General features: G+C 38.8%; 1 protein-coding gene across 2 annotated transcripts in view; it reads left to right on the forward strand.

Moving 5' to 3' along the window:
• The window catches only part of LOC124804767 (tRNA-uridine aminocarboxypropyltransferase 2), a 45429-nt gene extending 22167 nt beyond the window's left edge, over positions 1–23262 (forward strand). For both annotated transcript variants that reach the window (XM_047265084.1, XM_047265085.1), the window contains exon 4: positions 21409–23262. In XM_047265084.1, the coding sequence (XP_047121040.1) occupies positions 21409–21711 (303 nt within the window). In that variant the 3' untranslated portion in view covers positions 21712–23262. The remainder of the gene's footprint in view (positions 1–21408) is intronic.
• Positions 23263–24256: the final 994 nt, after the last annotated feature.

A 24256-nucleotide genomic window follows, 5' to 3' on the forward strand; every position in this document is an offset into this window, starting at 1 on the left:
AGATGACCACAAGGATTTGATGGAGGGGGGGGGGGGGGGACTGTATGCAGTTTGGTATCAAAAGTTTGTACACTGTAATGTTGTGAGGAATGTCCAGGAAAAATGCAACTAGAGGCTTATGTTGAAGACACTTTTTAAAATCGTGATGCCGAAGAAACTGTGGAATACAAGCAGTGGATCCATACTGAGAGAGACACGTTGGAGATACGTCAGGGAACTGTTGAAGATTTCATGGAGGCACTTATTTTGAAAATTACCAGTTTAACAAGCCATTGCTCAGTGTCCAAACACCAAAGTTATACCTTAAGCAGCTAAAAAGAAATTTTGCTGAAAATGAATTAATTATATTGATGGATTTTGCAGGGAATGGTTCATTTGTTGTTCAAGATGCTTTAAAAGTGTTTCCTTTAGAGAATAGTCAAGCCACATTACAGCCATTAATTGTCTGTTTTGGTGGCAAAGAAAGTCAACGTAGTAGCGTTTGTATGATCATCGACTGTCTGCACAATACCATAGCTGTCAATGCCTTTCAGTAAAGTTAATAGCATATTTAAAGACAGAGATTGAAAACATCAAGAACCTTTATTACTTTAGAGAGGGTTCAGCTGCTCATTATAAGAATTTCAAAATTTCATAAATTTATGTCTGCATGGAAAGGATTTTGGCATTACTGCCGAATGGAATGTTTTTTGGAGCAAGCCATAGTAAATCACTTTGTGGTGGCATTGGGGAACAACAAAAAGACTAGCAGCCTATGCTACTGTACAGAGGCCCGTAGAGGACGAAGTATTGACTCAATATGATTTGTTCAAATTCTGTGTTGATAGTATTTCAGGCATAAAGTTTTTCTTTATACCAGAAGAAGAAATAAAAAAAAAAATTAAGTCTGATCTAAAAACGAGGTTTGCCAGGGGAAATACACTGGAACAAAAGAAAATCACCAGTTTAAGCCAATTAATTGCAATCAGCTTAGAATTAGTGGAGTTTCCAATGAATGTACAGCATTCACAGTTAACGCCTTCAAAAGCAGATGGAGGAATTCCAGCAGTTTCAATAGCAAGTTTACAACCAAGATAGTATGTTGCATGTATGTATGACAATTTTTGTTGGGTTAGTAACATGTATGAAGTTGCACATGAACAAGATGTCATCATCAGCTTTATGCACCCACACAGTTCTGCTTGTTCCTTTTGCTGGCCAATGGCTAAAGACACCTACTGGGTTCCTGAACAGTATATTGTCACGACTTTAGAAGCACCATCAATATCAATAGGAACACAATACAGTTCACAATCTGTCCTTGACAAAATTGTAAAACTGTTAAATTTGATGTTGTCTATTGCCCTTGTTTTTATGGCATGTGTTAAATTAATGTTTGAAACTGATTTATATACTCAAGTTAAAAAAAATTAATTAGCAGTAGTATTATAAGACTTAATGAGCAAAATATTTCACTTTTCAACCTCCTTGAAGTGCTAAAATAATAACTTTTGAAAGGTATTCTAACTAGCTTTAAAAGCTTAAAGTATGCCCTTTTCAGCTGTGGCAAGAATAAAAGAATTGTACAAGACACAGTTGCAGTATTGCCTCCCCTCAAAAATACCCTAAAATTTGTGCTTAAAAAGTTTCGGCCAACTTTTCAAATGCATAGTTTTTCATCTAGGCATTCAATGTTAATTAAATTTGGTCCATATATTGACATATAGGTGGGAATAACCCTCTGAAGTTTGGGTGTGATTGGTTCATATGAAAAGTAGCAGTGGTCGGTCAAATGTTGGCTCTCACAATTGCGCCATGAGTCTGAGAAATTTTTGAAACAGCACAGGCACGATAGGTGTTGATATTCAAACAATCTGACATGAGTATTCACAGCAAAAATTTGCTTTGCCTGTTGTCCAAAGCTAATTGAAGATGGCCTTCTGCAAGATTGAAATCCACAGAGAGACGAATCTTCCCATTTGGCTTATGAATGTCGACTAAGGGTGATGCTCACTGACTGGCCAAAATATGTTTTAAGACATCAACGGACTCAAATCTCTGAATTTCTGTAGCTCCGACATTATGTAATGGATGTGGCATAGGGCGTGTGCAGCAAAATTTGGGTTACGCATTAGTTTTCAGCGTAATGTGAACATGAAAATCTTTTGCACATGCTAGAGTACCATCGAAGTAATGTTGATACTTGTCACGGAGTCGTTGAATTGCAGCATGGAAAACTTTCGTGTCTATGGCACACACATTGTCCTGTATGTCTAATCCAAAGAAATCAAACACATCCATGATGAAAATATTTGGGCTCGTGCGTGAATGGACTACAGTGAAAGGGACTTCCTTAGTCGTGTTTTTGTATTTTGCACTATTTTGTATTAAGTGGCACATTCTGAGCACTGAAATGCTGTCACTGTTGTAGGTGGTGATATGTAGACTTTATGTTTGCAAAGGTGGTTGGCCAATTTTTTCATATGTATCCAGGTTAAGCAATGTGCAGAAGCTCCGGTATCTAGTTGAAAAGGCACTGGCTATTTACAAATTTGCAGTGTAAGCCACAGTTTGTGTTGTGTGTTCTGAATACAGTTGTCCATTCCGTGTTCTGAAAAACTGTTCTGTTTTCACCTGTGCACTAGAGTAAATTTGTGAATTTCGAGTTCGGGAGAGCCTTTTTGAAGTGTGTGGTATTTGCATTACACACATGTGCGTATATTTTCTGCTCCTTCTCTTGTCTGATTTTTGAGCAGGAAGAGGTGCAGAATCTGAAAATTGGTTTCCTTCCATTCCAGCTTTACATTATTCCCGTGTGGAACTGAAGAAAGCTTTATAGTCTTTTGCAGGCAGAACAGTTTTGTATTTTCCATGCAGTGACAAAATTTGTATTCAGCTTGTCTGAAGAAGCAATTCTTCCAATCATGGGTGACATAGCATTTCACACATGACTTTGCTTTGTGTGGAGTGGGAGCAGTGTAATTAGCATTGCACCAGTGTGGCAAATCCTGTATATAGTATATCTGGCCTTATTTACATGGTGCTGATGTGTGAGTGCTGGAGTCTGGACTGTGGCTGGGGCATTTTGTGTTTGTCTCAAGTGAAGCGATAACTGGTTGACAGAAATCTTGCTTGGCTAAATCTTGAACATTATGGGCATTAATAGCTTTGAGTACTTCACTGAGGCTAGGGTTGCGGTGCTTTAGAATTTTGGCACTCAATCTCTGATCTAATAGATTCTGAAAAATAGCATCACGAAGCATTTCATCCTGATAAGTTGCACCACAGACACAGGTGAATTCACAGTCTGTAGTTGTGCCCTTCTATTCTGTAGTCCATTCTTTATAGGATTGGTCATTGCAATAGTGTGTGCAGAAAAATTTATACCATGCAGCAGCAATGCACATTTGACTCTCAAAAAATTCATCTAATCTGGGAATTATGACCATAGGGCTGGGCTTAGGGCTCAATGAGGGAAAGAAATTTCACAAGGAGGCAGTAGGTGTGCACTCCTCCACATCAAAAGAAAATGCACTGTGTGATTTACCTTTGATTTTCTATGTGTCAAAATGCTGATCAGCTGTGTTATGTAACCTTTCCGTTTAGTTTGTCTCATTAAACTGCCGGAAAGGTGGAAGCAGCAGCTGAATTCCTTCTTTAGCTTCTGTACATTTTGCTGCTGGGCTGCTTATGCCTGTACGAGGCAAGAAACTGCTAACAGCAGTTCTGTTATTTGTAGACTCTGAAACTCAACAAGAGATCTTAAATGCTGCTCAGTGGTTAGATGATGATCTCACTGATTTGCCATGATTCCTTGAATATCTCAACTTAAATACTTCAACTTATGCGTATCAACTCAAAAAACACACACACACACACACACACACACACACACACACACACACACACAATTCAGTAATTCAATAGGAAGATAAAAAAGCTGTTCTGCTCTGATGTCCAAAGCTCCTTGTTCCACCTCCTTTTCTATCATTGCCAGACTGTTATAATTTCATTTGCTTGCTGTGTGGTTCGTTAGTGGAAACAGGAGTGAGGAGCAGGTGCAGGTTCTGAACAGAGAATTCAGACACTAATTTATTCTACACCTAATAATAATAAAAATAACACAAAGCTTTGTTCCTGAAGTTTGAGTGTCAGTTGCTAACAGTAGATTTGAAGGTAGAAATATATACAGATATGAAAGATTTATAAATCTATCACTGTTCTATTCAGAAGATGTCGAGCCCAGGCACTATGAAAGTCTGTAAATATTATTCAATTGTCACAAACAAAAAATTGGCTCAGTGCATGAGTGTTTGAAACTAAGTGCACCAGCTGCTGTAACTCGAGAGAGGGGATGCTTGCATCTCATTGGCAGTGGTGGAATTGTTCATGGCAGTGCCCTCATGTCACGTTGGCAGCTCTAGGGAATGTGCCGGTGTAACTGACAGTGTGTGTATCTGAAAGCGCGGCCAAACAGAGAGTGGCTGATATTGTAGTGACGATATTCTTTTCATTTGATTTTATTGTGTAACTAAGTATCATGCATTACTTACTTTTCCTATTTCACTTTTATTCCTTATTGGTGTTAGCCTTTGGTGCTAAGAATTGCACAGGAGATTTTATACTTTTTTCAGTTTCATCCTTTCATGTGACAGTCAGTTGACACAACCTTGAGAGCCATTTTCAAGGAGAAGTCAAACATTATTAAAACTTTTGCTGTAAGCGTTTTTTGTCTTGTCACTTTGCTATCTGGAAATGTGTACCTTTGAGTTACTGTTTCTATCAGTGCATGATCAAGATTTGACCCCAGTAATATTGTTAACTTGGTGTTTGAAAGTGCAATTAAGTCTGATCCATTCACACTTTGCACTGAGGATATCTCTGGCCAAATTCATTGAAAGATTTTGACACAGTTAAAAGGCAGAGCCCTGCTCCACAGAAATGTGAGTGGATTGGGGAGTTTAAAGGTGCCCATCAAATCATATGTGACAAGAATGTCCAGTTAGGCTTTAGAGTTCTCAATGCAAGTCCCCCCTCCCTTCCTCATCACCGCACTAAGCTCCTGCAATAGCAATGACAGGCTGAAACCATTGAGATATTCCATTCATTCAGTTTACTTATGGTTTTGAGTGTCAAATCACCCTTAAATAATTCAACTCCCATAATAATGAGCAAAGATTGATGCCAAAAATGAAAGTGTATCGATCTTTTGAGACTTAAATAAAGCTTTACTTCACCCAAAAGTTAATTGTAACATCACTGAGCTTCATTAAGAATGGTCCTAACAGAGGTGCTCCGCTTTTGCCTTTATCTGAGATGTGAAGTGTTTTATCCACACTATCATGGCACCCTATGCCATTCTATGACAATGACATGAAACGATTATATACAGCAGAGGCTAAATAAAATTTCTTAATGTGTGTGTAGACACAAAATGTACTTGCTCAGTGGTTAGTATTACATGTTACTGTGATGTACATTTCATGTTAGTATTGTGTATAATATAAAACAGTCTAATTTGCAGTGTCAACCTGATTATGACCTATTGTTGAAATTGCAGTGTGGAGATTGGAAAAAAAAGTTGACACAGGCAAAAATGTTGGCCTTCAAAAAATCTAGCAACCTCTGTTCACGCAAGACTTGAAGGATTTTCCACCATTAATCTTCTTGTGCCATTGGTGATTGATGTGATGGAGAAATGAATATCTGTCTATCTTTATGTACTGCAGCTCATGAATTGTTACTGCTGAATCAAAGAAATGGTTGCAACCTATGAGGCAGATTGCAGGTACATACTGTTTCAAAACAATATCGAGATTACAAAATTGTTGAGACTTTCATGGCTATTGCTGATGTATTGCCCACAGGCGTTGTTTCCTGAACTTTAACCAATTTTTGTTTGACAATTTTATGACATTGCACCACTGTGAGTGGCTAGCATTGTCAGAGATTCACCTTCCATTGCTAGTGGTTCCGCCACTAGCAGTGGGGGTGAACCATTGACAGTGCCAGCTACTTACTCTGGCAAGATGTCTGATAGGTTGTTTAACAAACGTTGGTCAGAGATCCTGAAGCAAAAGCCAGCAGGATAAATGATTATTGAGATTGGTTGAATATCAACCTAAATATCCCATGCTTATAAGTCATTAGTACTAGTGTATTACATACCAATAAGCACAATAAGCCTTTTAACAGTATATCTGAACCTAAGTTATAAGATAAGTGCTAACTCCCGAGTGATATGGTGAGTCCTATAGCCTGTGGGGTGTTGCGGTTTATTGCCTACATAAGAAGACTATTCACTCACCTCTGGGTGACTTTCTTCTGCAGCAAACACCTGCCCTGAGTGCGACTAATAATGTTCTTGGCCAAAAAAGCCATAGAAAAATGAGTTGCACAATAATTGTTTTCTGCTTCTAGGTCTGGCTAACTAAGAAATGAGAGAAAGTCAAAGAAAGAAATGAGAGAAAGTCAAAGAAAGAAAAATATGGTATATTGTCACTTTAAAGTACAATTTTGCACCGCTAGGTCTGCACTAGCTACAGTTTTGAAATGCGGCTTTCCTGTGCACAATACAGGGTGAGGCAGCTAAGTCATAACACCCCTTGTATCTCCCCAACCATAATAGATACAAAGATGCCATTTGCACAGTGAATTGCAGGGACAATGGCTACTTGAATACATCTCATTTCATGTTTGTGCAATTTTTTATTACAGAGATATGAGGCCATCTTTCTTTTTAATGAGACCCTCTGTTAAATTTTAGCATAACATGATGGGCTTAAAAAAACTGTTTCAAATATGTATACATCATAATATTTAGGCAAATAGTTTTTGAGACACAGATATGTTCTCGTATCATATTCGTCCTTCAAAGCGGCGTTTTCCAATGCGACCTTTCCTGTTTACCACTGAGGAACTTAACAGGTAAGGCATTGTTTTCCTGCTTCTCAATAATGCCGCAAGATGACACACGAGGTAGCTGGAGAGAAGGGTATAAATGTGCTGCTGGAGTAGTGAGACATCTCATTTCCGCCACAGTTTCTTGGAGCAGACATGTACACCAATGAAGAAAAGTTAGGTATGCTTCTAGTGTATGGTGAAAGCAGAAGAAATGCTGTTAGAGCAATAAATTGATATGGAGAGCTGTATCCTGATTATGAGCATCCTACCCGCCAGCTTCTTGCACGTATTTGCAAGAACTACTTGAATCGGGATCATGGAATGCCATACAGAGGACAAGGCAGAAAACAGCAACTGGCAAGGTACATGAAGAGGGCGTTCTAGTGTTGGCGCATAACGACCCTACTGTTTCATCGCGACATATAGCCTCAGAATGTGGTATAAGTCAGAGAAGTGTTCTACGCATATTGCACCGGCATAGATTTCACTCGTTTCATCTCTCATTACATCAAGCACTCTCCAGTGTGGATTTTGAATGACGTCAGGAATTTTGTCAGTTTGCTCTACAGCACCTAGAAGATGATCCAACATTTTATCAATGGGAGCTTTTTACTGATGAAGTGACTTTTACCAATCACAGTAATGTGAATTTGCATAATATGCATTACTGGTCAATAGAGAACCCTCATTGGCTCAGACAGGTACAGTGTGTAAACTTTTAGATGGTAGACCTCTCACTAGTCCTGAATCGGTAGAAGTCGGTAAACGTCTGGAGGCCTCGGTAGGCACGCAGTTTCGACTGCTGCCAACATTACGTAGCTGACTGTGTTGTACAAGGTGGCCATTGCCATCTGCTTAGTTATTGTTTTGCGCTGTACTGTTCTGCGTGTTTTTAGTGTGCAGTTGTGCTAAACATTATCAAAATGAGTGAAGAGGCAGTTGCTGGCCCATCTCTGGAGTTGCCAACAACCCCTACCGCTAGGCCTATGGTTAGAAGGAAACCAGTATTACGTAGCGATGCTCGCAAAATTATATTGCGTGTGATTGAATGCTGCAAAAAGGAAAGGGAGCAGAAAAAATTGCTTCACCCCATTAACAAATCTTCAGTGAGAGCTGCTACATACACAGGACGAAGCATGCATAACATTGGAAGATTCAAACAGTTTTCCAAAAATCATCCTGGCGTATCACCACAAACGCCTGGCAAGAAAAGGTGAGTTTCCATTTCAGATACTTCGTTTGCGATCACTTTGAAGGAGCCCCCTATTTCGTCCGAATTACCATATATTTCATTTTTCCTTGCTACCGTATTGCTTTGTATGGAAACACCACTGGTTGCTGTATTATTTCGAAACACATTCATATTACAGTACATTTCCAAATTCGAAAAAACTACATGCAGTGCAGAAGGCATTTTCTTATAAATCTTTCTCTCTCTTTTAACTTAGGAAAAGAAGTGGAGAAATCGAAGTAATGATCGATGATTTCAACCAGCGTGTCATTCGTGACACGATAGCGGAATTTTATTCAGTGTGGAAGATTGTGCCGAGCCTGCGAACACTGCTTCCAGTTTTGCACGACAAAATAGGCTGGACGTGGAGTATTGTCTCACTGAGAAAAGTACTTTTGTCTATGGGATTCATATGGCGTAAGGTGGATAACAAGAGGAATATGTTGTTAGAATGTCCAGACATAGTGCACTGGTGATCTCGTTTCATTGTTGACATAAAGAACTTCAGGGAAGCAGGCAGAGAAATATTTTATCTTGATGAATTGTGGATTGATAATATCTTAACGTTTTGTAAATGTTGGCAGAGGAAGGGTGAATTACTTGAATAGAGTGTCGTTGGTGTCACTGCATGGGGGAGCTCAGCGAGAATATAGTTGCAAGTGTCGGATCCAAGAATGGGTTCGTCAAGGAAGGGCAACTTATGTTCTGGGCAAAGTCGACAAAGGGCGATTATCACGGTCAGATGAATTTGGCAAACTTTGAGAAGTGGTTCGGAGAGAAGGTACTGCCAAATCTCCCGCCTAATTCAGTAATAGTTATGGATAACGCTCCTTACCATAACAGGCAAACAGAGAGAACTCTAACGAAGTTTGACAAGAAAGTGCGAATGGTGGAGTGGTTGCAACGCAGAAATATCCCCTGTGGTTGAGAGTATGAGGAAGGACTTGCGGTATGCAAAAGTACCAGCGAATAAGCCAACTGAGAAGTCTTTGCTGTAAACCTGTTGGCTGAAAGCAAAGGCCACCAGGTCGTTCGCTCGCCACCTTACAACTGCGACTTAAACGCAATAGAATTAGCATGGGCGAAGATGAAAAGGCATGTTAGGGAGCACAACATACCAGGGGATTTGGCTGCCACAAACATGCTGAATCTTGTGGATGCAGCTTTCCAGTCGGTTACTGCCAATGATTGGAAGGGATATTGCAAGAAAGTTAAAGAAACAGAAGAAGAATATTGGGCATGTGATGGTGTCGTCGAAATTGCTGTGGACGAAATTATCGTTAACACAGCCACATCAGAAGTAAGTGAGGAAGACTCAGACACACAAACGGAAGACAGTGACAGTGAAAGCGATTGATCACATGGCGTGAAATGTTTTTACAAAAGATCACAGCTTGAATAAATAACAAAAACAATCTCCTATTAGTTTGTTGTTAGTGGTATTTCTGTTCTATTTTAATCAAACACAGAAACAGAACATAGTGACAGTGAAAGTGGTGGACCACATGGCTTTAAATGTTTTTACAAATGTATGACATCTCGAATAAATACGAAAAACAAAAAAATTAAGGATTTCCTTAATAGTCTTTTACACCTGTAATAGAACATTTTCAGATACATCACCTTCTCCTATACTTTAATTAACAGCTTTACTATAAAAATAAAAAATGTTAAATATTTGAATAATAGTTGTGACTGGCTGAAATAAAAGTTCCTCTTTCATTGAACGCATTTATTGAACTCATAGGCTACAATCGTTTGTAACAGCTATCACCCTCATTGCTACCAAGCACAGAGTGATCGCTTCCTGCTGCATTCCATTTGCTAGCTACCAGAGGGAGCGTTCACTGCACCATAGAAAATACCAATTATATATCTCATCATATACCGAACTACATTATTATATTTTAGCGGAGGCTATGACTCATACTGTTACATTAGAATAACTCAAAATTCGTTTGAAGAACTCACTGTAACATGTTAGATCATGACAAGAACTTAGGGCAGACTCCTCGTGGCTCTTGATCACAATTCCACTCACAATGTTAAAGTACATGAAATGACTAGTTTATGATTGTTGAATCCCATTGCAGCCAATCAGCTTTTGAATTAAATGTATACCACCCCATGTTTTCCATTCTGGTTGACATAGCAAAACCTTCTGCCTACGTTCTTTTCCATTTGGTGTACAGCAAAGGTGTAACTGAATTTATAATAATGTACTTAATATTTTTTGGCCTGTAAAGTAGTGACACCTCAGCTGAAGCTGCAGGCCGGCTCATGTGGGTAACATCTGTAACAGTGAAGCTACAACATATTGCAAGTGTGAAGCTAATTGCTGTCTGATTCTGCATGGACTGTGTAGATGGCAACGTCACAGTCTGTACCTGCAGCTTATGGCACATGACTTCTTCCCCTCCCCTCTTCTAGCAGTTCATGCTACCGTGTTGTGTTGCTCTTAAATACTCTTCCTAAACTTGTCCTTCAACCTTTGGTTAGAAGAAAGATTTATTTTAGCCAACAATTCCCATACTGACTCGTCAATTAGGCAAGGATTCCCAATACTCATACCAGAGTCTTGCAGGTGGGCTGTTCCATTAGTCAACATGGAATCAGTTCATACTCTCGTGTTATTTTGGATGTACGTTGTCTTTTCAAGAGACAAACATAGTTACGTAAGAAATCTGTGCTATAATCTGAAGATTGGTTTAGGTTTTAAACTGGCAACAGAAAGTTAAATAAATAAATAAATAAATAAATGGATGAGACTGGGATTTGTAGCATAGTTTTTATCATAGTTACATTTCTCTGCAGTCAGCAGTTCTTGAGCATTATAGGTAAGATAAAATCTGGAAAATACTCTGCATTTAAAATTCTTCATTGTTATAAGCTTTATCACCATATGTTTTAAAGTGGGTACATTCTTGATACCATTGGGTATATGTTTTATGTGCCAAGTTTAAGCGACTGCTGAAAAAATACCAGTTTATCCTGCACCTCAGAAGTGTGCCGTCAGTTGTGCTCTTTTTCTTTTATTCGTGTATTTTTAACATATTTAGAACTAAAATATATAGTCCCTCCAAGTGACTGTACATGAAAATTAACTTCTGAATTTTCAGAAAGACATGCCCGTGAATAATATTACCTACATGTGGAACACTCACAATTTTTGTATTTCCAGGCTTCATTGCAGTCAGTCGTCACTTATGATCTGGCAAATATTTTTATTCAGTCTGCAACTACAAATAAACATTTACAGCATTTTCTTAGCTATCCCATAATTAAAGATCTGCTCAGCTGCAGATATCTGCTATTCCAAGTAATTACAAGTAAAAAGATGGAAATATTTTCTTGCAGATCTGCAAATATTGGCATTATTTAATTACTTTGCTTTTTAGATTTCAAGGACAATACTGATATAATTTTTGTTTGTATACATTGTGATATCAGTGTACAGTAGATGTTTTCAAACATACTTAGATCTGTGCCCCTGCCCCCTCTTTGACATGATGGGAAGACACCACACTGTCATTGCCAGTTTTATTTATTTATTTGTACAATATTTGTTACATTCATGTGTTTACAAGTCTGTCTTTCTGGATCCAAACTTTTAATGAACGTAATTTCACTTCCTGCTTTCATTAAAGTGACAAAGTCTCTGCATGAAATTCTCTTAAGCTGATACGTTGACACACCTGCACTAGCTACTGTGCCCTGGCACTGCAGCTCAGCTGAGATGAGGGGCTGTTCCAGTTGGAGAGCATCAGAGTTGAAAGCAGGCAGAATGAGGCTTTGGCGAGCTTTGTGTAATGCGGGTAGGGATGCTTGTATGTGGCACACAGTAGTGGTTATTAAAATGTTACCTCCATTTTGATACGTACCATCCATTCACCCATTCAGCCTGGCCTTCATGGATTGTATGTCAGCAATGATGAGGAGTCCCATGTTCAGTATGCTGACGGTCTTACTAAGGCGTTTACAGACAGTCATTACCCTCCAGGCATAGTTCACGAACAGATTTCTCATGTTGTATCCACACATGCCTCAAATTGTCACAATGATCCCATGAACCAGCTGGAAAGGATCACTCAGTATCACCCCAGGCTGGAACAGCTTAACCACACTTTTTGCCTGGGGTGCGAATACTTACTATCATGCCTGGAAATGAGAAATATCCTACTCACAATCCTTCCCACCTCTCCTGAAGAGCTCTACCCACCCAAGGTACACAATACCCTGGTCCATTGTTATGCCACACCCACTCCCAATCTTTTGCCACCTGGGCCGTGTTCCTATGGAAGATGCAGATGCAAGACCTGTCCTGTGCACCCACCTAGCACAACCTGTTCAAGCCCCATCAAATGCCAATCCTGTCCTTTTTTTGTGGACATGACCATCAACCTGTTGTCCACTTGAATCAATGGCTGCCAAGAAACTGTGGCCTAGAGCAGTGTTGGCCACCCAGTGGTGGTAAACACTGTTGAGCTTAACATGTTGGACTTAACCCTTTAACTGCTCTAGACATGTAAACGCGCGTGCCTTTGTAATTGTCCCTGTGTGCTCTGATTGTGTTTACGCGTGCCAGCAGTCCTACCTGGTACTCCGAATGTGTCTACGCATAAGTAGAAGGACTGGTGGCATGCGTAAACACGTCCAGAGCACACAGGGACAGGTACGAAGGCACGCGCTTTAACACGTCCAGAGCAGTTAAAGGGCTGCTTCACAACCTGTGCCATCAGAATTCTACTAGTTTCACTCAACTACATAAATGGGAAATACCCTTCCAACACATTCCACGACCCACTGTACCCTTAACATCAATATTTCCTAGCCTCCATCTCACACATGCTTCCACCCCTGCCCCCCCCCCCCCCCCCCCCCCCACACACACCTAACCACTTTACTAATTCCGCTCTCATATTCTCCTCTCACCTCCTTTTCCCGCTGCACACCTCCTTGACATTCTGTGCCACACACAACTCTCCCTTCCTGTACCAGACCAAACTCACCAGGGCCTTGTTTCTTTACTGTACACTGTACACTTGCCGTCTTTTCTTCCCAGCCATTAGCCTGTTCCCCCCAACATTCCTCCCCCCACCTCCTTCCTCCTCTCACCCATGCCATCCAATACAATCTATCTCCTCCCCTCACAATATGTGTGTCCTGGTAGTTCAGGGAAGACATCATCCAAAAGCTTTGCAATGTTTGCAGTTTTGATTGTGAGTCAACCAACTGCTCAACACGTAAATTATACAATGAGCACGTGTAGCCTTGCCCCTTATCATAATAGTATGAAATTGGTGACAGTTTAATTACACTTCTGTACTAGTTCAAGGTGGCGACATCAAGATGGTGGTTTATTTTGGACACAACAGCATTTTGTAAATACTTCTCCGATGAACGGCAGTAGTAAGCTTACCTAAAAGTTGAGTGCTATTTATACACCTATCTACCACTCAGTGTCTCAAGTCTTAAGTTGTAGCATTAATCCTAGACGCAAGACACTGATTACAAAAGGCCCCATTACGCCATGTTGTCGCACCTCACAGGTAGCAGGAAAGATATTATAGCCCCTTTTAACTTCAGCTAGGTATCGTTACATTTTCCTTCTTCCTGTAGAAGCCATTTTAATCTACCTCTTGAAAGTTGGGTAAGAACTTACATGGCAAAGCTTTCATTACGTTGACCACACTTGCTGTGTGGGAAAGACCTTGAAGTGGATGGTCAGCTGCCGCTCTGACTTTATTTTAGGATCCAGACAGATCCTTGTTTGCTTTCAGTTTGGAAGCAGGGGATATCGAACTTGCATTGACAGTCTGACCCTCCTAGGGGCAGTTATTAAACAGTCTCTCCTGCACCTACAGGTATTTTTTTCATCTTGAGAAGTATTTGATATTACTCTGAGGCATATCATTCTCAGATTGCTCCATGGACGGGGTTTCTGGGAAATCTGAACCTTTATTCCTAAGGTCCCTCCCTTTTCCCACATTATTTTTCAATAAAGATTTGACAGTATCTTGGGCCGTAGTTTCTAACAAGGGTGTGATATCCCTTAAGGCACTGTTTCAACTTTGTGGCAGCATATGCAGTTGCTATTACAGTATTACATTCACTGTTAGTGACAATGTGCATGCTCCCTATTCGTGGTTGACATCTCAGTTTTTAGCTCATCTTCTGTCATTGCAAGTAGCTGGTGCCAGCTACATCTGACAATTAGTAGGTTGGAGGAATTGGCAGATAAAATAGGTTTTAGATATTTGACTCTGAAATCTGTGTGTGTCCTTTTTAACTGTCCACACACTTTTTTTAAATTTGCCTGAATTGAGAATGAAGGACAGCATTTAAAATTATAATAGGTGAGGTTTAAGGACTTTACTTTTGATTTAAAACTTATTTGGCTGACAATTGGAACTGGTGAATCTGTGTAACACCTTCAGAGCTGATGGATCCAGCAGGAACCCACTAACAAAATCATGTCCACAAAGAGTTGGAACTATGTAGTATTAACCACTCATCAGCAACATGGATAAAATTCTTCACCAAGTGTGCATTAAACTGATGTATCAGAGCAACAACAAAATTACATACTTGCTGAGGACCTCCAAAGATGCTGTCAATGCATTACACACCTTGGAATTTAGTGGGGTAACTGTCAGTGCAAAGTAACATACATCAGAAAGATTGGATGAGCTATCAGAATACAAAAGAGCACGAGAGTCACACATATGGGTAGGACAACAATATCATAAATCTTCAGTGCCAGAACACCAAAATGAATGTGTTGAATAAAAGGTTTGAGGAAACAAACTTTCTAGCTAGGCAGCCACTCACTTTCAAAAGGAAGATGCAAGAACCTATCATAGTGATCAAGCAGCCCACCAATATGGACTGCAATAATGACTTGGCTTTCAGCAATAGTTAGTGTACAAACATAGTGCACTTGCAAGGCTATCCCATTATGTGCAGCCACAAACAGTTCTGCAGAAGATACACAACGTACTGTTCCATCCTTGTAGTGACCAACACTGCAGGAACAGCACCACATCAGAAAATTGGCTCTTTTATGATTCATCCACATGGGCCCAAAAGTTCTACCTTTAGTTACGAATAATGAAGCACAACAGTTTCCTTCTTCTCCATTCTATACATGATGACAAATTTGATTCATGCTCCTATTCAGGGATTAAGGTTCAGTAATGTAGTTGACCTATTGGGGTTAAAGTTGCGTGGATTCAATAGCACTACATAGCCAGTGACGGCCACATGCAATAGTGGCTGAAGTGTTGGTAGATCTTGGTAGATCTTTTACCAGTTTGACACAGTCTACAACGCAGCAAAAGTTATGTAAATCATTTCCTACTGTGAATAGGTTATTAAGAGAGTTTTTACTTCTCATGACTGCAACTTTTTCCGTCCTTGTTCATCTTAAATTGTGGTTTATTAGTAGCTAAACTAAAGTAAGAAAATTATGCTGGCTTTTTTTATATTTTTGTTGCCTATGACTGACAACATTTGCTTTGAAGACAAAGATATGCTTTTGTGATTCAACATTTCTGTTTTTGCTCCCCCAATTGAATTTATAATTATGTTTTGGTCGCAAGATGTTTTACAAATGTGCGGAAACCTCTTGCTGGTTCCCAGTAGTACAGAGGGTGATTCAAAAGGTTGTGCACAAATTGAAGGAGCTGATAGAAGAATCAAAATAGATCCACTTTGGAATATGTTGGTCTTGGAAGTAATCCTGAACCAGAGCAAGCTTTGGAATGTCAGAACCAACAAGGCCAATCAGTTTTCATATGCCTCAGGTTCAACAGAGATAAGGTACTGTTTACTCACCAAGTTTTACAATGAGAGGCAGAAATATTGCTTGGTCCGAATCATTTAGAGTCCAACAAGAGAGCATTGCACATGCCCAAGCTCAGAACTGCCAGTGCTCACAACTCTAGCTGTCTGTGGAGCGTCAGCTAGGCATGTACATCGTCAAATAGAAGCAGTATAATAGTTAGGATACGGTAGATGTTGAGATTCATTGCAGTTTAACTCATCGTATTATTTCTTTTGTAAACGATTATTTGAGCACATAGAAATGGTTGAAACAGAAGAACTCCACGTCGGTAGAATTTCTACGACGATGGGTGTTTCACATCTGTTTCAATGGCCTAGTGGATAGGCTGATGATTTGCAAATGTAAAGGACGAGCATTCGAATTTAGCTGGAGTCAGTTGTCATTTTTTTAAATTTAGACTTGAGCAGGTAATATTTTAAACCTTAATTTGCTACAAATTGTGCAGTTGTAGACTTTTCTAGGTTCCACATTGTGTCAAAAGATTCCATTTTATAGTAGTCTAACCTTTAAATAAACAGACAAATGCTCATAGTAAAAAATATTGAAAATCGATATATTTATTTGTCATTACTTCGACCGCCACCTGGTCTCTCTATCGTTTTCAGCTAAGAGAAACATATCTGTTGATTGGCATATTTTTCTAAGTCCTTATACGTGGTCTACATGAGCGAGCTGGTGTGCCTTCCAGTCTCTGTTGTTTGCAGTTTAATATTCGTTCTTCAATTACAGTAGGCCTATTCGACCGTTACGCTAAAAAGAAGGTAGTGCGTCTGCTTACTGTACTGGTAGCTGCAATATGTGTTGGATTGAGTCTCACTACAGCCTTTCTTTTTTTATCTTTTCACAAATGTTTCATGCTTTATTTACTTTTTGTATTAAATTGTATATTCTGTTTTTCACTTTTTTCACTATTTTCACTATTCTCTTCAATAAATAATTAATTGTGGTTTTTGAATTTGATGTCTAGAAGTAATCTTCCATGGAAGGTAGTACTTATCTGATGTCCCATAACAATAAAAATAATCATCCTTGCCTTGGATACATTCTAAAGTTCCTGTACCGATCTAAGACATCCAATGTTTCACACTTATGCGTCCAGTTCTAGCATGTGTGGCCACGAATCCCATGTTGTATTATTGCCCATCTGTGCAGTAAACAAGAGCAGGACCTCTGCTTGTAGATTCAATTGTGCACTAGTCGGAATAGATGACTTTCCTCCACTCGACATCTTCCCACGAACTCGAGTGTCATTGTGTCCACAGCTTGTTAGTTAGACAATGGTTCTTCGATAGGAGTATGACGGGACCTGATTCCATGGCTCTTTAATCTTCTGAGAGCAGTTGTTGACGAGCCCGGGAAATCTGAAGTTCTCCTTACTGAATGTGTGACAAGGAGCATTCTGGGGCTGCCCTGACCAATTATTCATTTTAACTTTATATAGAGACTTGGGGTCTTCTAGGTGTTGGACATTTCACTACCTCACCATTACCTATAAATCCTCTAATCTACACCCTTGCAGTAGAAGCATCAATGCCATAACAACATCGGGCCTCAGATGCACTAACTCCATTTTCAAAGAGAGCAATTATTCGCTTGCGAACATTCACATCAGCCATTTTTAAGCAGGCTTCTGATATATGCCAATCATTTGTGTTTCTCTTAGCTGAAAACAATAGAGATCCTGGGTGACGGTTAAAGTATTTACAAATAAATACATCCATTTTCAATATTTTTACTATGACCATTTGTCTGTCTGTTTCAAGATTAGACTGTTATAAAATGAAATCTTTTGAAAGAATGTGGAACCTAGAAAAGCTTACAACTGCACAGTTTGTGGTGAATTAAGGTTTAAAATATTACCTGCACAAGTAAAAAAAAAAAAAAAAAAAAATGAAAATTGACTCCGGTTAGATTAGAACACTTACCCTTTATGTTTGGAAACTGTCAGCCTATCCACTCAGCCATTGATACAGATGTGAAACACTTGTAATCATAGTAAATATACCAATGTGGAGTTCTTATACTTCAACAGTTTCTATGTGCTCGAATAATGATTTTCAAAAGAAATCATATTAAGAGTTAAATTGCAATGAATCTAGACACATACTGTATCCTAACTATTATATTGATTCTATTTGATGATGGTAAACACCAAGCTGAAGCTCCACAGACCACTAGAGTTGTGAACACTGGCACTTCTGAAATTGGGCATGCACAATGTTCTGTTCTTTGGCTCTAAACTACTTGGGTTGGTGTTCAAAATGGTGACCACCACATTAAATATACACGAAACATTTGTGCATAGAAAATTCTGGTGCACCCATCCAAGTACACCAGGCATTGCCTTAACTGCACCAGAGGCTGTAAGTTCCTGGCAATAAGTATTGCTTTATCTGGAACTGGTGTAACATATCCAAGCCTTCTGATATGGCAAACAAAAAAGGAAAGATTAAGCTGTGACAGGTCAGGGGAGAGAAGTGGCCATGCAACTGTGCCTCCCGAGCTGATCCAATGTCTGAGAACTGTGCAGGTCCTCAATGTAGTTGCATAGACATCTGACAACACATTATAAGTGATACATCCTCTGACAGTTGATGACCTTATGGCGCATAGGCAATGACTGTCACTGACAGCTTTCACTGGCTCAGACTAATGTCTAAGACCATAAGGTTCCATCCCAAAGTTGTTTATTTCAATTCCTCTATAGTGACCATGATGAGTGACCATTATTGCAGATAGTGAGGTTAGCTATGATCTGTGGATATCTGCAATTTATCATCCTTGATATGGTTGCAGTGATGTTCCAGAAGGTATTGTAATTATGTTATGGCAGCAGCTTACTTGTTAAATACTCTCTTTATTTCATAACAAGTACAATGGTGGAGACAGTGCTGGAGAGGTGGCCAACACCCTCCATGACAGTGGCTGGCCTCAGCCGACAAAGCATACTGGTGTCAGCAGCAGCCTGTCTTATGGGCAGGTGATGGTGTGTTCAGTCAGGCAGTGGTGGTGGCTGATAGAATGGTGTGATCAGCACAGTAGCAGAGTTGCTGATGCAGGATGGTGGGTGACATTTGGCAGTGGACAGCAAAGGCAGTCACGGCAACTGGCCAGTTTACATCTCTTGGTGAGAAAAACACGGGCAGTGAAGTCAAATCGTGATCCCTGACATGGAAGATGCCAGAGGCGTGTGCTCTTACATGGTGATGATTTGCAACTGTGTTTGCATGCTCAGTTGGTGACAGCTAGGCAGCTATATAACCCAGGCTTGAACTACAGTCCATCAGGAAGATGACCAGCAGCAGGTGAGAATCACGGAGCGGGTGACCTATCTGCAGACAAGTCCCATGTCAGCAGCATCCAGACTCGGCACTGGCTGTAGCGTGCTGCTAGTGAAGACACTGCATATTGCCTGTCTGAATTAGGCAGTGTATATGCAATCCTGGCTAGCTATTGTTCGTGGAACAACAGCACCAGGCTTCTTAAGTTATAACAGGTTGGAGATGCTGGGTGTAACTGTTGGGCAGTGATGACATATTTTGTCCCAGATTTTCCATCGTGTCAATGCCTCCAGGAACCTTGTTGGTGCCATAATGTGTCATAACATCTTTTTTAAGAAGTCCCAGACAGCTATTTTGGCAATGTCAGCCTACAAAATGCATGTTCTTGTGCCAGGACAGGTAGTTATTGGGGTATCTTGTGACGCCCGCCTTATGAAGTCGTTTTGCTCGATTTGTCATAAGAGCCTTTTGCTTTTCTGGTTGGAACCATGATGCGACAACTCGTTATCAGTTCCTTAATTTTATGCAACTTTTTGAATTGCCCTGTATAATGAATGTTTTCATTGTACTGGCACTGCATTGGGAACCATTAACACCCATGAAAATTTCATTAACAGCTTTTTTCTAAAAATACATTTGATATTCCATTTACCACAATGTTTGTATCATGTAGAAACAAAACAAATGTGACGTATAGAAATGTTAAGGTTGAAATGTCATTACTGTACACAAGGGTCATAAGATGGGAGCTTATGAGACACTTTATGTAATTAGTTCATATTTGCATGAAGACTTAATAGTGAAGTATAGGACACCATAATATTGTATATTACTGAAAAGGAAACAGTGATTTACAGTCAGATGCCTTTGCTTAACAGAGTGCACCTGTAATGTTTAATGGGTTAAATACATTATCTCTGTGTGTAAATAACCTTCTAGGCATCAGAACAATTTAGAAATCCAAATTGTTAGTTTGCAACTAAATATTAAGCAAATTAATATTGTTTTAAACTGTGCTGCATGTAGTGTTGCTTACCTCTTTGTTAATTTTTGTCGTGCATTATAGTGTGAGATATTTTGGGCCTATTTGAAGATGTTGGCTTTCATCAGATGAAGAACATAGCTTATCTGAGCAGAGTTCTACTTGATAATCTCAGAGATGCAACTCTTGTGCCAAATGCTATTTGATTGGCATTTATAAACTACGACGCCAAAATCTTTTTCTGAATATGTTGCTACATTAGGATTTTTCTCGTTTTAATTGTTGGAGTTGGGCTTCTTTCTCTGCAGTTTTTGTCTGCTGCAACTACATTAATAACCATATTATTTTATTGTAAATATTGATTTGACCTTATGCATATATCATATTACATTATGAATCTACCACTAATGATACCTTAGACAGAAATTGGAAAGAAGATAATACAAACTGTGACCGTGCCTTACAAATACAAGACTTAAGTTACAGAGCAGTGAATATAAATAAAAGTGAATTTTTTTTTTTTTTTTTTTTTTTTTTTTTTTTTTTTTTTTTTTTTTTTTTTTTAATTCCAGTCAGTGGGGGAAAAAATTTCACACTGTCAGTGTCCACAGCAACACCATTCACATTGAGTTTCCTGGCACTGTGGTCTGACTTGGCCTGCTCTGTATTATTACACATATTTGATGATGCCAAGCTTACTTCGTTTATGTCTTATGACAATGCCTCTTTGACTTTGTCAGGATACTATAAGGCTGCTTCTGTTTCATTCAGATCTGAAGGTGACCATTATGGACTGAATGAAATTGACTGTTTGTGATGCTTGACTGGAATCAAATAAAGGAGTTCTGTATTTTCCGAATCACAGTATTTATTTCTTACTGTGTTGTGATTTGTGAAAATAAATATTGTGCGTGAGATATTAAAAAAAAGGAGACTATATTGGTTGAGACAAGGGAAAAATTATTCAAGCGCGTTGAATGTTGGAGTATAGAAAACTTATGTTTACAGAGGAGCACTTAAACCATGCGATTCTTCTGACCTGCTCTCTGTAAGAAAAGATAGAGGAAAAGGAAGCAGTATTATGAATGTAGTTTGCATAAAACTTGCTTTTTATGGCATGTTCACCTCATGTTATTTAGGTGGAGAATGCTTGACAGTATTTTATTCGTCTGTGTTTGTTTAACAGGTGAAATTGGTCCATGGATTAATTAGTGAGTATGTAATCAGGAGCCAACCAACAGATGGATGTCTGTCTACACTCGAAGCTGCTGCCCAAGCACTGTCACACTTAGAGGACCGTGCAGATGTGACAGATGTATTATTACGACCAATGCATGCACTGTGCAACTTTCAGTTAGATTATGGTGCAGTTACACACAGCAGCACGGAAGCAAGATTACGTAATGGAACATATCCACGGCAGATAGGCAAACGTCTCAGTCGACTTTTGGCAGCTAATTCTGAAATTGATGACACCAGCTGTACCTGACAGCTAGAAGGTGGTTAGGTATTTAGGGAGAAATTACTTGCTTTTTTGCTTGGCCATTCATCATTTCTCCTCTAATGTGAAGGCTAATGAAGTCCATAGCAGACAAGAAAAGAGTGGTCTGCAAATTAGGTGCAGTGCGGTGCTCCAGAGACACTTTATGTATCTTGAGACAGATGAAGGTGATGGGAAAAGTAACACCGAGAATGTTATTGTATTAGTGATGGCTGATCTGCTATTTGAACTCACTTTATTCCTCCAAATAACACCAAACAAATGTTCCTGTGGTATATGAATCCTCAGTCTGTTGCAATTTGCTCTGTCACCGGGAGTCTTGATCCATTCTCATTAAGATAAATATCTGGAAGCTGTTCCTTGATGATCATATGCTCTAACCTGAGCGTTTGTCTCTGTGTATACTGGGGCATTACGATATTTGTTCTGCTTATGATAACATAAAGTTTTCCCATTCACATCTTGGTCAGTAGTGAATTTTCACAAATATTTCCAGACAAATGAAGCCAACTTAAAAATCTCCCAAAGCAGGTTTGTGTTACTGTTACCAGTTCACCCAGTCAGAGAATATACTGTCATAAGATGGAACAATATGACATGATATTGAGAGTAAAATAGATAGTTATGCAACAGATTAAGCATTTCTCTTTGAGATACTGCCCTGCCCTTTGTTATAGTCATTTCAGTTTGTGTAGCAGATGTTCTTGCATGCATAATTAAAGTGGCTGGCAAGAGAGAGAATATACAATTTGATTTTGGCTTTTTAAGTTTTGCCATATTGCTTGTGGACAGACAGCATATTATATGAAACAGTGTAACTGCTGTACGTTTATTTAAATAGTGTTTTGAAACAATTTTAATTGTGAACTCTGTTACTTGTAGCTTCATGGTTGCTGCAATATAATTAATTTTCATTTTGATTTCTTAAAAAATATACATTTTGTTTAACATAGTGTAAAACACTAGTTTGGATGGTATCTCACGTGCAATATGTTTGCTACCTTAAATTATGTATTGTGTACTGTGCCTTTTCTGGTGTCTTTTCAGAATTAGTTTCAACACGCAGAAAATTGTGGACTGATTTTGTGATTCTATTTTTGCCATAGTTGGTATTTACAATAATATAACTAAATATGTTTACAGTTAACATTGAGCCAGACTGAGATAATGGCACAGTTTGTGCTTGTGAAGATGTATTTTAAACACTATGTTGGAAATACAAGGTTGTAATGTATTTGGTAATAGGATTTTTATGAAATGCTCTTTGTTTTTAGTGCCACTTGGATCAAAAGAAATGCATTTTATGTCTTTTGCAGCTATGCTTGGAAAGGTTAATTTTGTTGTAAAATCATATATCCTTTAAGGATGTTGTTTATGTCAGCAGCTTTAGCTGAGGTACTAACTGGTTGTGCTTTAGTATGTTACACACCAGGAATATGCTAAAAGAAGATCCTGCAAAATAAGTCGTGCAATAATTTTTACAGTGTTTTCATCAGAAACTAACTGATAATGTTGCTAAATAAATATTGTGATACTTTACATTTTTGTTGTGGTCATGTGAATCATTTGATCCAGCACAAGAATTTGTTAAAGTGGCAGTTAAAAAGTGTTTAACTATGGACAATCAAGAACAGCAAATGCGTAAATGAGTCTAATTTTGCAAGATTCTGTTTTCCCATATAAGGCAGTAGAAACAGTTGTAAAGCGTCACCCAATAGAACTTCCCACATTTTAAAGTCGAGTATAACAAAAAGTATTGCAAACTTGTTTACTAAAGAAATTAAAAAGGTATTGAAACAGCTTGGAAACTAAGTACCATGTTTTGAGTTGAATTACCCTATGCTAATTGTAGCATCTTAACATAAATACTCACTGATTTTGGATACGTATATGTAGAAATATATTTTGGCCATGAGCCAGAAATTGGCATGGACCTCGTATCATGAGTACAGGTTACACTTGTTTATTTCTTATTTATGGGAAACACATAACAAAGAAAACATAAAAGTGTTTACTAAAGGATTTTCGGTAAGGGCCATAATGGAAAGACTTATGACATCTAAATTTACTTTTACATTTTCTATCAAAAATTGTCCCATAGCGAAATTGTTAATCTGTATACAGATATTACTGTCCACAATACAATATTATGAAGAGACCATTTAATGCAAATAACCATGGACAACCGTGTAGGAATTTCCATATTTGAGTGTCGAAAATAGTTGAAATTGGGCAGTGATGAAAACTGAATCTGTATCTCCACTTGTGGCCTATTAGTTACTGTCTTTGGACATTGCTAGTTACAGTTCATTCATATCAGTGTTCTGGGCAGAGCAGATACTACATAGTATGTGGCAATGACTCAATTCACCTGAGATGGTATGGGAAGCTATTAATGTTATAGTGCAGATTATGGTATTAGAGCTGAGGCAAGAGTTAAATATAAAGAAAAGAAAACCAAAGTGGGATATGTAAATGGATTTAACGCAGGAGTAAAATGGGAACAGCAAACACACTTATAGAAGAACACCTG

This window comes from Schistocerca piceifrons, chromosome 7 (genome assembly GCF_021461385.2).
Source record: "Schistocerca piceifrons isolate TAMUIC-IGC-003096 chromosome 7, iqSchPice1.1, whole genome shotgun sequence".
In the NCBI taxonomy this organism is placed as follows: Eukaryota; Metazoa; Arthropoda; class Insecta; order Orthoptera; family Acrididae; genus Schistocerca; species Schistocerca piceifrons.